The sequence below is a fragment of the Paramormyrops kingsleyae genome, chromosome 11 (assembly GCF_048594095.1).
Source record: "Paramormyrops kingsleyae isolate MSU_618 chromosome 11, PKINGS_0.4, whole genome shotgun sequence".
Taxonomy (NCBI): domain Eukaryota; kingdom Metazoa; phylum Chordata; class Actinopteri; order Osteoglossiformes; family Mormyridae; genus Paramormyrops; species Paramormyrops kingsleyae.
Window position 1 is genome coordinate 21,518,129 of NC_132807.1, and position 16,469 is coordinate 21,534,597.

General features: G+C 41.7%; 2 protein-coding genes across 8 annotated transcripts; one reads left to right on the plus strand and one right to left on the minus strand.

Moving 5' to 3' along the window:
• Positions 1-102: 102 nt before the first annotated feature.
• On the minus strand, positions 103-10,088 carry nae1 (nedd8 activating enzyme E1 subunit 1). 7 transcript variants are annotated; one of them, XM_023790882.2, is made up of 21 exons: positions 9,959-10,088; positions 8,172-8,264; positions 7,611-7,714; positions 7,367-7,427; positions 7,181-7,211; positions 7,015-7,086; positions 6,477-6,556; positions 6,115-6,224; positions 5,163-5,272; positions 4,709-4,771; positions 4,555-4,618; positions 4,147-4,238; positions 3,502-3,561; positions 3,018-3,151; positions 2,328-2,403; positions 2,116-2,155; positions 1,625-1,711; positions 1,435-1,527; positions 978-1,092; positions 423-472; positions 103-286 (listed from the first exon to the last, which is right to left on the minus strand). In XM_023790882.2, exons 1-21 carry the CDS (start codon positions 10,021-10,023, stop codon positions 177-179), a joined length of 1,710 nt encoding a protein of 569 aa, XP_023646650.2. In that variant the 5' UTR covers positions 10,024-10,088; the 3' UTR covers positions 103-176. The 7 variants fall into 7 exon arrangements, with proteins under 7 accessions (XP_023646650.2, XP_023646652.2, XP_023646651.2 ...); XM_023790884.2 differs by lacking the exon at positions 9,959-10,088 and adding an exon at positions 9,781-9,884; XM_023790883.2 differs by lacking the exon at positions 9,959-10,088 and adding an exon at positions 9,268-9,341.
• On the plus strand, positions 10,055-16,218 carry ca7 (carbonic anhydrase VII). Its single transcript, XM_023790890.2, has 7 exons — positions 10,055-10,163; positions 10,873-11,070; positions 12,121-12,239; positions 12,408-12,503; positions 12,667-12,729; positions 12,924-13,079; positions 15,358-16,218. Exons 1-7 carry the CDS (start codon positions 10,127-10,129, stop codon positions 15,475-15,477), a joined length of 789 nt encoding a protein of 262 aa, XP_023646658.1. The 5' UTR covers positions 10,055-10,126; the 3' UTR covers positions 15,478-16,218.
• The last annotated feature ends 251 nt before the right edge of the window (positions 16,219-16,469 follow it).

Here is a 16,469-nt window from a genome sequence, read left to right on the forward strand (position 1 = left end):
ATGCAAACTCCACAAGTCAATACACTAATAAGGACGATATGAATTATGAATGGCTTAAAGTCACAATTATAAATAAACTTGGCAAAAAAAAATGCACAAAGATTCGGGGTTTAGTTTTAATTTAATAGTCTACAGTATAGCATAAAGTAACACAAAGGAAGAAGAACCATTTTATTTCAGAGCTGGAAAGTGGCTGATGTCTGGGACATCGCATTGTAGATAAACGTATTGTTGAACGGTACAAACTGGTGGGTGATGATTTTGATGGCCTCTTGAGCAGCACACCCTAAAAACAGAAAAAGAACAAGTACTTTGAAGCAGAAATTCTCATTATATTTATTTTATCCCCTAAAGTTCTCTTTAAATGGAAGCTGTGAATGAGACCAATACCATGTTCGTCACTAACAAATGGTTTATCTCACCTCCCAGAAAGGATGCTACTGTGTGTGGTTCACTGGCACCATAGCGACAGCTGTAAAACATGGTCAAAAATATATTAATAAAGCCTCACTTATTTAGTTTCTTATTACTAAGTTACTCATGCAGGGAAGCCATCAAAATTATTTATATTTTGGCTAGACTCAGTATACACCATCAGAAAAAAAGTATGAATTTGTACCTTTGCTTGTCACTGGGGCTGAACCCTCAAGGGTCTGCCAACTGTACCCTAGTTGAAGGTAATTGTATCTTTTAAGATACAGTTTTTTTTGTAGTATTGGGGGTACAATAGTGTTGTTTTTACCTTGGGGATGTTCTCCATAGTCCTTTTCTGTACCTTAATTTAGACTAAAAGGTATGTTTACCTACAGCTAGGGTACAACTGACAGACCCTTAACGGTACAGTCTCAGTGACAAGCAAAGGTACAAATTGGTACTCTTTTTTTCTGACAGTGTATTTGTTTTGTATAGACAAGAGAACTGCTTTCTGTACACAAAATCAATAAAACAATTTGCATCCTCTGATCTTGGATACTTACAATTCATGAATGTAATCATCCTTGACGTTTACATTCAAGCCATATTCTTGAAGAAGGCTGTTGACACACAGCTTCAATTTGCCAATGTCTTCTTCAACCTGATAATTGTAGACACCTAGGACGGAAACGTCCATGTTCTGAATCAATTAATACTGACCAGACATTTGATTTGCCCAGAAGACAGCGGCATAGTTACAGAGGGGAAGAAAGAACACAAAATAACTACAATAAAGTTAAGAATTCAGTGGCTTCTAAAGTCAAGCTATCCAGGACAATCCAAAGCATGATAGATGTAAGGCAGCAGGATGTAAACAGTTTCTCTCTGCAATGTCATAATCATATGAATATAAGGGCAAACCTTCAGAACACTGGTTTCAAAGGCACATAAGGACATTGTTTCAAAACAATGGAAGCCATTTTGTCTCAGAATCTAGGTGGCTGTGTCAAACGGTGTTACCTGGGTAACGGGAGTGTTGCTGATGAAAGCGATCAATGGAGCGCAGCATGAGGTAGAGAACCATCTCGCAGTCGGGACTGTCCATACAGGAGGCTGCGTGAATCAATGTTGTTGATTTGGTTAAACACAAAGCACTTCGAGCCAGGAGCTACCCCTGTCTCCTGCTTTCAAAGGCACGCCATTCGCTTACTGATCTCGTCCTTGTTCAAAGACTCTACGCTGTACTCGTCTGCCAGGGACCTGCAGTGCACCACTCTCAGAAAAGCAGCATTTTTACCTTTAAGCAAATGGAAACACGCATCATGAAATAATGTCTGATACCACACATCTACACACTATACTATCCACTCAACACTGGCTTCCAAAAATCATACTGGATGGGTTTATCCCACAGTATCAATAAGTTGTTGGTTTAAACCAATTATTGGGAATTAAATAAGGTAACCAACTGGATGAAAACAGTCTTTGACAGTGCTGGATGATTCCACCCACCGTTGGTATTAAAACTTAAATTTGTGCGATCACAGAAAGTTTTCAATCTGCTTATTTAGAACCACCGACTAAGTGTGTGAAGAATTGTCATAATAAATATAAACGGGAGACTAAAGATCTTGTAAATCTGTCTCCATAACTTGAATCAGCATTTCCCTTTCAAAGACATTTGGCACAAAATAAACTTACAGAAGAGTTTAATGTCTGGCTCAGTGATGCTCTCTGGAGGCTATGAGAGGAATGGAGAGAAAGAACAAAAACAATCAAAGGTAGCAACTGGAAACAATAATAACCGCATGCAGTGCAAAGCCATACGTTCATATATTCCTCACGATTGTTAAACACCTAAAATGAATCCTGTCTTCTGCTATGGTAAAAAAAAACAGGAGTATGACATGTACCTTTCCAACAGACTGTAGGAGAGACTCCACATGTTTGGCCACCAGCAAAGCGTCTTGCATTGCTTTTTCTCTGTAACTGAAAGGGGGAAAAAAAATCACTAAAAACGAATTAGGGACATTCTTACCTGCAGCATAATACTGTTTCCAAATACTAAATAATGGACTGAAATTAAATTGTGCATTTCACATAGAGAAAAAGTATTAAACTGAGATTGGTGTCAATGCCATTTTAGGCAAATGCATGTCTTTATTCCTAATTAATATGCACACTGTGTAGTAGTTTGTGTGTGTGTGTGTGTGTGTGTGTGTGTGTGTGTGTGTGTGTATTTAAAATAATATAAATACACATACACACACATTTGTATTCATATCTCTGTGGTGACCATCAATTCATTTCTATGGGAAAAAAACAAATTACAACCATGACATGTACCCCTACCCAGCCCTAACCTTAACCATAAGTAACCAAACAAAACACGACACTTCCAGCATTTTTAGTTTTTTGATTGTAGTCACAAATTTTTTATAAAACTGAGTTTCCCCTAGTGGGGACCGAAAAAAATGGTCCCCAAAACGTCAGAATAGCAGGTTTTTAACACACTGTGGAGACATTTGGTCCCCATAACATAATATAATCATACCAGACACACACACACACACACACACACACACACAGATATGTTCCCCTACACGTTCTGGAGGTTGATGAACTTCTCAGAGTCAGCGATCATGTCAGGAATAGTGCCACGGACGGGCAGGTTCCCCCCGCCCTCACTCTCCACAAACTCCTTCACCGCCCTCGCCATTATCCAGAAGGCTGGCGTCTGTGGGGCAAAGTGACACATAGGAAACATCTTCAATAAGAAACAAAGTCAGTGTTAAACGAGTGCGTTTCACACAGCTGTATCTCAGACGCCAAGCTTTTTACTCTTTAATCTAGTTTATATGGCTGGATATACGTTTTTGGTTAGACCTCTCTATCATCAGGGTTTCTCCAGAGACCTGACATTACAGCCTAATAGCCCCAAGACTGTTTTCTTAATAATAAAACTGCTTTCGACCCTTTAAGTCAACAATTACCAGCGTGCTGTGCGTCCAAAAATGCCATAATGCCTTTTCTCACTGTATCAATGTTGCTAATTAAGTAAATGCTAGTAAACATGGCCATCTTTACCTGAGATGTAATGTTCTTGCATTCTTCTCCATCAAAGATCTCCTGTACCAGACGTGAAATCTGTGTAGGGAAAAAATTAGTACCATCAAACCAGCGTTTCTCCAACTCCTCCCAGGGTGTGGACCATGCAGCTGGTCGACAGACTACACAGAGAGCTAAAAAGGTGAAAAGGTTAACATCTCTCACATAAGCTTCATCAAGAACATCATTAAAATAAAAACAGGGGGAAATAATCACAGACAGACATACAACAGCAAGGAATTTACTCTGTAAACATCCATCCATGCATCTTCGACAGTAACTGCTTCAGTACAGGGTGACGGCAAGCCTGGGGCCAGGAACCTATCCAAGTATTCGCAGAGCATGAAGAAGGGTACACCATGGATGAGAAGGGACACACACACACACACACGCACACACGCACACACGCACACGCACAAAGGAAAATGCAGACACCCCTATCCACCTAGAGGGAACCCATGCATACTCCATACACGTGCCCTGCACCACCATCATGTCCCGTGTAACAATCAAGAATAAATTCTGATTTACATCACAACTTTAAAGACACCAGGTATTGTAACCCTGGTATCATCGTCGAAGCTCATATGATTAAAGGATTATGGCCAATGTAAGGATTCTGACCTTTGTTGGGTTAAGGGCAGTGTTGACATTCTTTATCGCCTCTTCAAAGTTCTCCTCATCCTCGGGAACTCCATTCTCATTCTGCAAAATGCCTGAAGTGATACAAATAACATGAAATCAGGTTACATGAGGGGCAGCAGGATACCTATCAAGTACAACACTGGGCATGCAGAAGAATAAAATATGAAACAGCACTAAGATATGGGAAGAAAACATTAAATGAGTAAGGCAGTGATTCCCAATGCGGTCCTTGGGAACCCACATTCAGTCCACATTTTCGCTCCCTCCCATCTCCCAGTAGCAGGGAACTGGGAGGGAGCAAAAATGTGGACCGTCTGTGGGTCCCCAAGGGCTGGGATGGGAAACACCGCAGTAAGGTTATGAAGCTCAGCTTTTTAAGGCTCCTACCATTCCGGATGAGCTCTCGGAATGACTCCTTCTCTTTGTAATTCTTCGGTAACTGAAAATTGTGCTACGATATAAAAATGCACATCACGTACATTTTACTCAAAAGCTACACAACAAATGAGCAAAAAAAAAACAAAAGAAACTGTGCTTTTACCTCATTGTACCACTTTTCTAGGTACTTGGCAACAATAATGATCCATGGTGTATGACTATGGTGCTGTATGCAAGAAGAAAGGAAAAAGGTTAGTGGCTGTAAGAAAAATGTACTAAATGTACTATTTCAGACAATATTGCAAGGTTTTAATTAGTGCAGGAAACATTTAATAATCTCAAAATTCATCCATCGTCAGTTATCCAGAGGGCATGGTGTTTTGGCACAGGGGACAGCATGGTGACACCCTGGACAGGATGTCACCCCATTGCAGGGAATGCACTCACATATGAAGGAAAATTAGAAACACCAGTTCACCTAAAAGTCCACATGACTATCGACCGCGGTGCTGGCAAACGTCAAAATAAATATAAAAATGAGAAATGCTACATATGGTTTTCCCTCCGAGCAGTTCAGCTACTAGTCTCTCAACAATGACTTAGAAAAACTAACCAACCTTTTTCTCCATATTGTCTAGATTGTAAGACTGGACATGATTCTTCAGCTCTGCAAATGGTTGGTCAAGCCTCAGGTCTTCCAGCGCATTATCTGGATGCGATTCTATCACTATTTGGGGGAAAAACAAGCAGCAGCTGGATTAGACACATGACAACAAGATAAAAAAAAAATACCTTTTGAGTTCAGAGAACATTGATATTCATTCATCTGACGTTTTTATCTAAACCAACATACAGTAAAGGAAGGATGCATGCGTTCCCTGGCATATGAACCCACACCCTTTCCATTGTTAGTGTAATGCTCTACTTGTTGAGCTACAGGTACTGAAGGTACAGGTTGAAGCTCCAGCTTATTATACCGACCCTTTTTAAATAACATTCTCTGAACGACTTTTTGTGTCGTTCTTTACTGTGCAGACTGTAATCACAAACGATTACAGCTTTCCGATTCTGATTCCCCTTCCTGGTTTTGAACATGCGGCATTTTTGCCAGTCTCTTAACCGCCATATCTTATCACACCAAAGCCGCTGACATGCAACACAAGCTGTAATCTGAATAACCTGAATGAACCCCATGCACCCATCAGAAGCCTGCAGTGCACCTCTTCCCAGCGTTTCTCAACCCATTCCTCAAAGACCCCCAGACAGTCCACATTTTGGCTCCTTCCTACCTCCCTGCCAGACAGTCTACATCAGGGGTAGGCAGCCCTGATCCTGCAGTGCCCATACCCAGCAGGTTTTCCATCCTACCTGGTCTCTGATGAGCCACACCTGATCTCAGTCAGATAGTAACTCATCAGATAGGACAGAAAACCCGCTGGGTACCAGCACTGCAAGATCAGGGCTGCTTACCTCTGGTCTACATTATTGCTCCCTGCCCACTCCTAAAACATGGATGGTCCGGGGTTCCCCAAGGACCAGTCTGAGGAACATTACCTTATCCGTGCTCACCTGTGTGTTCTCTTACTGCCAGCCTCATGTACCCCACGAGTCCGTATGTCCTGCATGCCAGAAAGGGAACTCCAGCGTTCCACAGCACCGCACCCAGTCTCAGGCATGTGCTGCACAGACAATGCCACCACGTGTATTTATAAGGCACATTTATTCAAAGCACCAACCCACAGGTACAAGACAATTGACAAGTCCTCTTGGGAAGCCAGTGCATAAATCGCATATTTTAAATCCATCATAATGCCCAAATCGTGGTACCGTCATTTAATGTATAGAAACACAAAAATCATACATACGCATCCCTCATTTGAGCCTTTGAAAATATATACTTTTACATCAAACACTAGCTTTCGCTGCATTACCTCTCCTCCAGTTGGACTCCAATGACCAAGCTGAATCTGTGGAAGAACTCAGGGTCATTGTCCAGGAGCTTGTCTGGAGTCTAAAACAACCAACCAGAAAAATGAGTACATTTTTGTCACATCATTCACAGCACAAAGACCAGATAGAAATTCAAATTCAGTACGAAATACCCTGCCTCATGTTGTGATCATTCAGTGCCGGTACCAGTTTTTACACCAGTGGAAAACCATCACCTTGAAGTACTGTACTAAATGTACGGTATCTGGTGCAGTGGAAAGGTGCTCATAGTGGTCTCCAACCTTTTTTATGGAGAACTACTTTTACAAGAAAGTAATCAAGGAAATCTCATTATATTATGCTGATTGGGGAGGGGGGCTAATGTTAGGGTTAGGTTTGGGGGGTAGAAGGCATCATAATTGACTACGTATGTCTTAGACCACTGCCCTACCAAGAATGTCAGCCTATAGCAAATTAGTCTACAAGAAGCAGAGGAAAATTAGAGCATGGAATGGACCAAGAGGGACAGAGACCACTGACCTCCTCTACGAAGTTGCCAGAGACGTCGCTGTTCAGCTCCTGAAGCAGCTCTGTGGCAGCCTGAGCACGACTCTAAGGAAAAACGACAGCGGTAATCTCTCTCTCTGTGGGGAGCTGAGAGTGCCGAAAGGCTGATATGCAGTATTAATAACTAATTACCACTCACCTTCCCAATGCTATCAATACTTAGAAAAAAGCTGCAAGTTGAAAAATGCATGTTATTTTGGTGCAATGCAACAAGGGGACACAATACCTAGCTAAAATACAATAAGCACACCAATGCATGACATGATATTTATTATTATAAAAATTATTATTGTAAGAAAATCTAAAATACAATGTTAATGCTCACTTGTTTCCCACATCCTCTCCCGAAGCTTTATGACCATCTACAATGGTAAATGCACCAATACCTAAAAAGAAAAGAAAAAGAAAATACAAGCACTAAAAAATTGGACTGAAAAAATGGACCCAGCTGGTTGGGATGAGTGCAAAATGATTGGAGATGTACCTACGCCAGCAAAGGTACATGTGCAAAGATTTGAAATCTTGAAATATCAGGTGACTTGATGTTTTGCTTAATAGAACAGTTTTACCTGGCAGCACCAAATTCTTGAGTAATTCTGTTCCCGTGGCAGTGGCATTGATCACACACACATGTGCATTCTCCAGGGCATCTTGCCCGTGATCCCCCCACAATCTGGAGGGGAAAAAGTAAAGGCAGATTCGTACAGAAGTGACAGAATCTCAAGTTCTCCTTCACCAACGATGACAACCACATTACCATGCTACACTAATACAACTACGACAGTCAAAGCCCGTTGCGTTGGCCAGTAAGGCTTCTCCTTCTCATAAATGTATTACCAAAGTTATATCAGTAACACAAGGTTCACAATCTGCTATAGTTCCCGGAATTTCTAAACATCACGACCATGGTCATTGGACAATTTATACAGACGTGAACAAATTCCAATGCGAATACAAAAACAGGTACTTTCACTTAGTAAATAAAAACACTCATATAATAGGTGACACGCATGTGCCAGTTCTAACAACCGGGTAACCGGTTTCCTGCATGTATGACTGAGCTAGTTAGCGGTGATCGGTGGGCAGGCCCATCGCCATCCTCACGAGCGCAGCAGCCCCGGCCCCAGCACCTGAGCTGCCTGTCATATTTCTGCTCCTTCGTTGATTTCCCTTTAGAGCCGTCGGCCATGGCTGCGGCGCGGACTGCGATGTTAGTCGACTTCCTGTGGCGATAAAGCTGGCGGTTTCAACATATAGCAACTAGACCAGGTAATGCTGTACTTGAGACGCAGAGTTTGACCAGCAGGCGGAGTGATCGCGCAACGCAGCCGGAACGTCTTTCTCTTCTTCGATGGTCAATCGCCATCGATAATCGACTAGATGTTTCATATCGCCCCCTAGTGTACTGGCATACGAATACGAGACCGTGGTCGAAAATGCAACAAGATACCCGTTTATCTAATTGCTACGACCCAAGCAGGATAAGTTGCAGAATAGGACTTGTCTGTTTTTTAGACGTTACTCAGACGTCAGGCAAATGTCCGTACATTCGTGTCAGAAGTTCCAAATAAAACTACCACACATTGTTAAAATTAGTTCACACAGATATTGTAAATGTAATTACTCTTTAATAATTAGTTAGACCTATTATAGCATTTTACTCTTCCCATTAAAATGACAAAAACGTTTATGGAGATAAGTTGGTATTTACATGTATTTTTTTCTATACAAATTTGAGTTATCTTAGGCGACAAATTTATTGCTGTACGGAATGACAGCTTTCATAGTTGTTCGGGTAGGAATGAAACATACGCAGCAAATGCAACAGCGGCCAAACTTACTGCTTATAATTCATGTGAGATCTCGTCTAGAAAACCTGAAAACCGAGACCTCCCAACTACAAGTATACAGTTTTAAAGTGGAGGATACTCAGCAACACTAGAATACACTGATCCTTTGCACACGTTTCAAGAACTAAAGCGATCTTCCATTTCAAATTCAATACACCAACAAAAAAATTTTTCCCATAAATGTGGTACAAAATACATAATATGGCATGAAATTCACCACCCCCCCCCCCCCCCCCAAAAAAAAAACCCTAAATATGTTTCAGTAAACATTTTACGTCAATATAAAGAATTATAGAGCTTTGACAAAGCTTTAAATAATCGTAGGTCTTAGTTATAATCATTGATCAATCTAACGGCAATTTCTTTGCCAAGTTACCTGCCCGCGTTCCACCTTGACCAACTGCCAAGCACAGATATCCGATATAAAGCTAACATTACCACTTGGGGAGATTATGTGTACTGTTCGTGGTAAAGAAAGATGTGCGTTAGTAACAGGTTGGGTTTTAGGGGGGGAAAAAATACGAAAAATAGTTTTATCAGGGACTAAACAGATTTTCGTCAACAACTACTAACCTCTTAATCTTGAAGCCTTAATTTACTCCACTATGAACTTTATAAAGGTCTTCCTTTAAGAAATAGCCTAATATTGCCCTGTAAAACTATTCTCATGTAGCTTATTTTACAGTCCATTTGTATTAGACTGGATTGGACGTTAGGCCTATATAAAATCACAAAATGTCATTTTAATTACAACAGACTAGTAGATAAATTACTGCAGTGGATTGTACTATGTAGGATTAATTTAATTATCACCTTTTCCACGCCTAACTTGTAGCACGTTAAAATAACTTTTACACTTGAATTTCTTTGATAGCAAAAGCTACAGTACCTTTCTTCAGCCGAAAATACCATTAGTCTACAAAACTCAAAATAAGTAACATTTAGCAGTATAAATGCGGTGTTTCCCGGCTGATGGCCCCAAGGTTAATGGATGGGGCGGAGTTAAGACGCGGGATCACTATACTACCCAATTTCAGCTTTTCCGCGCTTATCTATCCCCAACTTACCTCGAACTTGACCTTTTACGGTACCTCCAAAAAAACTGCCGTAATACCTCCCACAACTCCAGCATTCGCACTGTTGTTCTGATGCTTGTTTAGGATCTTGCATCACAACCCAGCGTTTCCAGTCCCGGCCGGACCCGTGTGTTAATTTGTTAGGCTGGGTTTTTCGCAATGACTGGCCATCAGTGGGGATACGGCGAGGAAAACGGTGAGTGCGACCGTCTGTAGGTCAGTCGGCGTGCAGGCTGGAGTCGGTGCGCTGAACTGACGCGCTTCCTCAATGATCCTCAAGGACTTTTTCCGAAGTTATTTATCCCATCAGTCTTCTATTATTATTTTTTACTTAATTTTAATTACTGGTTAACATCTCACTACACATATTTATTTATTTTTTGGTGGGGGGCGGCTCTATGGACTAATAGGTTGAAATGTTAACGCAACAGCTTCTATGTTAAATCTTTCAGCCTCACTTGTTCCTGAGTTAGGTTCATTTAATGCTAGATTAACCCATTTTCATAAGGGGATATTTGCAGTACATATCAACTACTTTATAATTTAAGGAACCTGTTTTATTGAGGTTTAAGTGTCTATTTGTCAAGTGATATTACTTTCCTCTGACGTATTTGTTCTTAACGATTAGAGTAATTAAATGTTGCTACAGTTTTGCTTTGTTTCATATAATAATTAAATTTGCGTTACTTCCCTGTTAGGTATGAACAGTCACTTTGGTCGTCATTTGAACGTGTTGTCAAGTTGGATGAACGCTAACGGCTTATTTTTATTTTTTAACATGAGCAAAGATACACCAATAGAGATCAGCTATGTAAACTCATTCAGCCCAGTTTATTTTAGAGCATTTTCGCGCGATACATTTGAACTGTTAAAAAATAATAATTCGCCAGGCTTTTATTTCCCAGGTCCTTCCGCCTGGCATAGAGACTACCCCATCGCGCAGGGCAATCGGCAGTCCCCCATCGACATCGTCCCCAGCGAGGCGCAGTTTGACCCCAGTTTGCCCCCCATCACGCTGGTCTATGACACCTGCATGTCCCTCAGCATCTCCAACAACGGCCACTCTGTGGTCGTCGAGTTTGATGATGAAGATGGCAGAGCCGGTAACGTTTCCAGAGGCGAAGCAATTATAATACACGCCTAAGTATCATTGTGTTAGCTGACGCAGATAATGTGAAAATTCTGATCTCATCTATATTTGCCTTAATTCTTCCTGGGTGGAGGTTTTTGGACCACAATGCAGTCAGTAGAGAAATATGTAAGGTCTTTGTAAATACATGTCAGCTTGACACACTAGTACTGCTTTATATCATATGCCTTATTTTTTTATCTTCTTTGTATAGGTCTACTATTTATTTTTATTGAAAACGCTAATATTTGCGCAATACTAATCCATACTGTATTCTGCCTCGTAGGTTAAAATTGGTGTAAAAACTGATTAGTGCTGCAGTGTTTCTGTTTGTAGATTTGAGGTATTTTTAAAGTACCGGAAATTACATTTAATTTGTATAATCCATAAGCATCTGGTTAGAAATTATTTGCATGTTTGAGTAACTGAAATCACCCACCGGAACTCTCAAAACCAGCCTGCTGAAGCATTTTCATATCCAGTGGTATTGGCTCCAAAAAGGAATGCGAGTTAATCTTAGTAAATTGCTTGACAATAGAGTTTGACTTAAGTAAATGCTTCTGTAAGAGCTCAAGAAGCTCAGTCAGAGGTTCAGTGGCAGATGAAAGGGTCATTATTTAACCAACCTGGGGTGAGTTTCCCGAAGCGTTCTTAACGCTACGTCGTTCTTAAGTTCTGTGTTAAAAGATAGAACTAACGAACGACGTAGCGTTAAGAACGCTTCGGAAACTCACCCCTGGCTGTTCTGGGAGTCCAGAGCCGTCATTGATCATGTGCTTCCCTTGATGAGGCATTTAATTTAGGCAAATATGAGAAACTGCGGCATTTCCATGAGGTAGGGATTTAATGTGTGGCTAATTTTACTGCTTTCGACCATTACTATGATTCTGCCATTATCCACTGATGCCCCCAGCCCCCTTCTAAAAATCCAGCATGGGGGAAGATGATCTTTCTGTGCCAAGGTGCTACAGAGGGATATCCAGCGTGGTAGAAAGAATGACAGCTGGCTTCTCTGCCCTGGCAGTCATCAGGGGGGGGCCCCTGGAGTCGGTGTATAGGCTGAAGCAGTTCCATTTCCACTGGGGTGGGACAGGCAGCTGCGGTTCAGAGCACACCATCTGCGGGAAGACCTTTGCATCTGAGGTGGGGGTGTCGCCCAACCCTTCCGTGTCCCCAGAACCCGTCATTTTGCTCTGTGTAGAAGAGCTACACTTTGGAGGTCACGCCAGTGTGTCTTTGGCTGTTCAGACAGGTATGAGTGGGATTACCGTTTAAGCCCCACGCCCTGATTTCCGCTTCCTTCATTTATAGCTTCACCTGGTTCACTGGAATGCTACCAAGTACAAGTCATTTGGCGAGGCGGCCGTAGCCCCTGATGGCCTGGCTGTGCTTGGCATCTTTTTGGAGGTGAGTTGGCCCAGTTCATCTCCATCAGCATGGAAGATTGAACTATGCTGGAATCTTTGCTGATTGTATAGCCAAAATGTCTACTGTGAATTTATTATTACATCAGTCCAATTATATTCTCTTTTTTTAAAGTGTGAAATTGTTAGGTCTGTGTTTTCTGCAGATCGGTGATGGACACAGGGCTTTGAACAGCATCACGGATTCTTTGTATATGGTCAAATTTAAGGTATGAAAATTCAGGATGTACCTTGGCACCACTGCATCCTCTACTTCCAGCACGATGCCCTTCATTGCTTTATGATTACAGTTGGTTCTTCTCAAAGTCTTACCACTTTTTTTTCCTTCATCCTTGAGCATTTTGTGACCTAAGGAGTTATATAAGGTTGTTTCCTCCTGCCCCCCCCCCTCCATCAATGCCAGGGGAGCTCAGTAGACTTCAAGGACTTCAACCCAAGGTGCCTCCTGCCCAAAAACCTGAACTACTGGACGTATCCCGGCTCACTGACCACGCCTCCACTGCATGAGAGCGTCACCTGGATTGTCCTGAAGGAGCCCATTCGTGTGTCTGAGAGACAGGTTGGTGGAGCAGGGGTGGGTCAGGGGCTCTGTGGTTTTCCAAATCTGAACCACACCGGTTATGGAAATGTGGGCTGGGAACATTGTCATCCGGACTTCCAAACCAACCCTGGAAGATTTACATGTTGGGAAGGTGCTGTTGGGATGCTGGGCTATCTGCCCTTCCTGTCACCTTACTAGGCATCTAACTGGCAGCAGTGTAAACCCAGCCTCAGCACGTCTGTGGGTCCTTGAGCAAGGCCCTTAACCCCCAGCTCCCTGGGTGCCCCAACAGGTGGTTGCCCTTCGCAGACAACTTACTCTACAAAGAGCAAGTTGAGGGAGGCGTAAAAACAATTTCCCCACAGGGATCAATAAAGTATCTATAAATGCATCACTAGATGGCATGATACCAACTTCATTTGTGGCTGGTTGATCGCTCTTCATGTGTTGATTACAGGTCAAGGGCTGGCTGGTCTGCAGAGTGCCATAGCTTCTGTCTTGGGATATTCTAGAAACTGCTTTTGGAATTTAATGTATCCCCTAAGCTGTGAGTTTTGTAGAAAAAAAGCAAATTACTGTAACTTTCCCCAATTATTTTTTCCCATGGGACAAATTCTGATAATAAAAATTGCCGAGACGGGAGTGGGGTGGGAGAACAGTACCATTTTAAAGTTTGGCGGGTGTGGGGGTGGAATCGGTTACCTCTCCTGGGGCCGCGGGATGCCTGTTGGAGAGCCCAGTTATACACATTCAACGTCAGCTGTCAAGCTCGGAGAAAATGCAGACATCACTGAACTTTTTGCATTTTTTAAAGCTGAGGTTTTATTGCAGCCTTTTGGGTTCATAATGGAGGACAAATTACCAAAACTATAACATGTCTAAGTGTGAAACATTTAAATTAATAGTAATTGTTTATAATTAGCAGACTTCCCTCAGGAATAAGGGTGTGAATACTGTATTTAGCAAGTTGCTACCATAAATATTGCAAAGACCTTTTCTATCTGAGATCTTTCTATGTTGTTTTTTAAATGTTCCTTAACAGCCCTGAGTCTATTGAGGGACACTTTCGTGACTGCAGGCACAGCGCTATGACTGTGTATCTTGCTCAAATGTAATTTTAGAAGAGGCTCATGCATTTATGGGATGTAAACATGAATACCAATACACTTAAGAGAATATTCAAATTACATTTAATTAAATGAAACAGAATACATTTTAATCCGAATGTCGCAGGATACCACGTTCACTGTGTAAATCCGGTTATTTCACTAACTGATTATATTCAATAGAGACTAAAAGGCTTTCACAATACTTGCATGTCCAAGGAAATCTAAAAATGTTCCTCTATTTTTTTTTTTTAAGACGTGCTTGCAAACTGATTCATATTTGGTACTCTTGTAGAACAGCGTATATAATATTTAGGATATTGAACTATAGGTTGCATCTACTCTGAATCCCTCCAAGTCATTAGACCAGAATGTACTAAACACAGTGATGACATTTCAGTCATTTATTAGCATTGTTTAAGTCGGATCTTTTCCTCTTGGTGGTTATACCCCTTTAATATAACCTGCCAACTTTGAGGTCTCAATTAGGCCAAATGTAAATAGATCTGTTCTGATAGTGCAAAACCTCTCCCACGAGATTAGACAAAGGAGAATCCTCATGAGCCATCCCTGTATCTCACTCCTTGTTTTGTCATGAATATCTTGGCTTTGAAGGGAGCGTTCATGTGCTTTTCCGGAGGCAGTGTGTGGTTCAGCAGTTTGACATTGTGGCTGGGATCAGAAGGTCATCAGTTCAAGTCCCAGGATGGGCAGCATGCTTTCAGTGTTGGGCCCTTGAGCAAAGCCCTTAACCTTGAGTTGCTCCAGGAACTATCTGACCATATTTCTCAAAATTTGTCTGCTAATTATGTAAAAAAGCTAAGTGTTTCATGTTGGTGGATGTCTTGTTGTCACCAACCCCCAGAATCAATAAGGCATTTCTGAGAATTGCATTTACTTATTTATCTGACACTTTTATCCAAAGTAACATACACAGAATAGATGTTTGGGAGTGTCAGCCAGTGCCCCTGGCACAGTTTGGTTTATGGACCTTGCACAGAGGCAAAGCAGGGATATGATCACTCTGCTGGCCAGCAGATTTCGAATCCATGACCACCTGGACATGAGCACAGTTCCTAGTCCCACTCCGCAACACTGAATTATCAGTAAGGAAGTTGAGAATTATCTATTGGCTAAAAATGTTTCATGGCCCTGGTTTATGTGTCTCTTTCATCACTCCCATCATATAGATGGGAAAGTTCCGGATGCTGCATTTCAGTGACGAGGAGGAGGATCGCCAGCGCATGGTGAACAACTACAGACCCCCTCAGCCTCTGAAAGGAAGAAGAGTCCGAGCCTCCTTCAAGTAGCACGCCCAACTGGGAACACTGAACCAAGATGTCCCCCGTTCTTCGGTAGAAAACCCTTATCCTCACCCTAGAATGAGCTTACTATGGTCCCTGAGTCATACTGCCAATAAAACAGAGAGGTGCCCCTTGGTAATACACCTGCTGCTACAGTTGCACTGAACAAGGCCATCTCTACCTCCTCTTCCACTCTTGAAAGCCATGCATTGAATATCAGTTGCAGGGGAAAGGTAAAGTACACCGGAATAAAGAACACTAGTTCCACCTTGAATTTCCTCACTGTAAAACTGCTTGTATGACAACAGTGCGCCTCGATTGACTCCTTTGTCCTTTGACTCAGCTACACATAGCTCAAGCTACTCAGGTGAACCAATTAGACTAAATGTAAGGCAGTCATATGATTCAACCTGCCTGGGCTTTAGGTGTAACTAGTTCCGCTGTCCGCGTGGCTCTGTGGACTGACTGTAAATGCCGAGTAATGCTGACTCATGTTTTGATTAAGGGGACCAGGGAATGTCTTGTCATTTTCTCACCTGTCTTATATACTGCTTTAAACCGGTTTCATTTTTACTGTCTTGGAGAAATTGTATGTGACTTTCAGACCTATTTCTGAAGTATTGTGCTGTTCAATGCGTTTGGTATGGTATCTTTCATTTGGTGTTGTACGTCTCCAAAATACAAATAAAATACTTTTATTGAAAAATGTCTTTATTGGCAAAAATAAAACGATTACTGTGTAACAAACACGTTGATAGTGATTTTATTTAAAGTTTTAACTCTTCCCTATGATTTATATCCTAAAATGACATAGTGAGAATGTTGTTTTGAAACTGTAGATTATTTTTATTACTCACTGGAAAACATTGCATCATTATACATCATTACATGTTTAATATGGGTGATGACAAAATGCTGAGCTGATCATGGTTTGTATTCTTCAGCTTAGTGAATGTGAGCCTGGAATGTGTTTAATGATCACCCCCGAATGCCTCTGA

What these genes read in the sequence shown, in the direction of transcription:
- nae1 (XM_023790882.2), bottom strand. Translation starts at nt 10,023, where the DNA reads ATGCTGGAGTTGTGGGAGGTATTACGGCAGTTTTTTTGGAGGTACCGT. An exon ending in GGAGAGGATGTGGGAAACAA is followed by an intron (nt 7,212 to 7,366) that starts GTGAGCATTAAC and finishes TTCAACTTGCAG; the next exon opens with CTTTTTTCTAAGTATTGATA. An exon ending in GTATTGATAGCATTGGGAAG is followed by an intron (nt 7,087 to 7,180) that starts GTGAGTGGTAAT and finishes GTTTTTCCTTAG; the next exon opens with AGTCGTGCTCAGGCTGCCAC.
- ca7 (XM_023790890.2), top strand. Translation starts at nt 10,127, where the DNA reads ATGACTGGCCATCAGTGGGGATACGGCGAGGAAAACG. An exon ending in TGCTTGGCATCTTTTTGGAG is followed by an intron (nt 12,504 to 12,666) that starts GTGAGTTGGCCC and finishes TGTTTTCTGCAG; the next exon opens with ATCGGTGATGGACACAGGGC. An exon ending in TTCGTGTGTCTGAGAGACAG is followed by an intron (nt 13,080 to 15,357) that starts GTTGGTGGAGCA and finishes CCCATCATATAG; the next exon opens with ATGGGAAAGTTCCGGATGCT.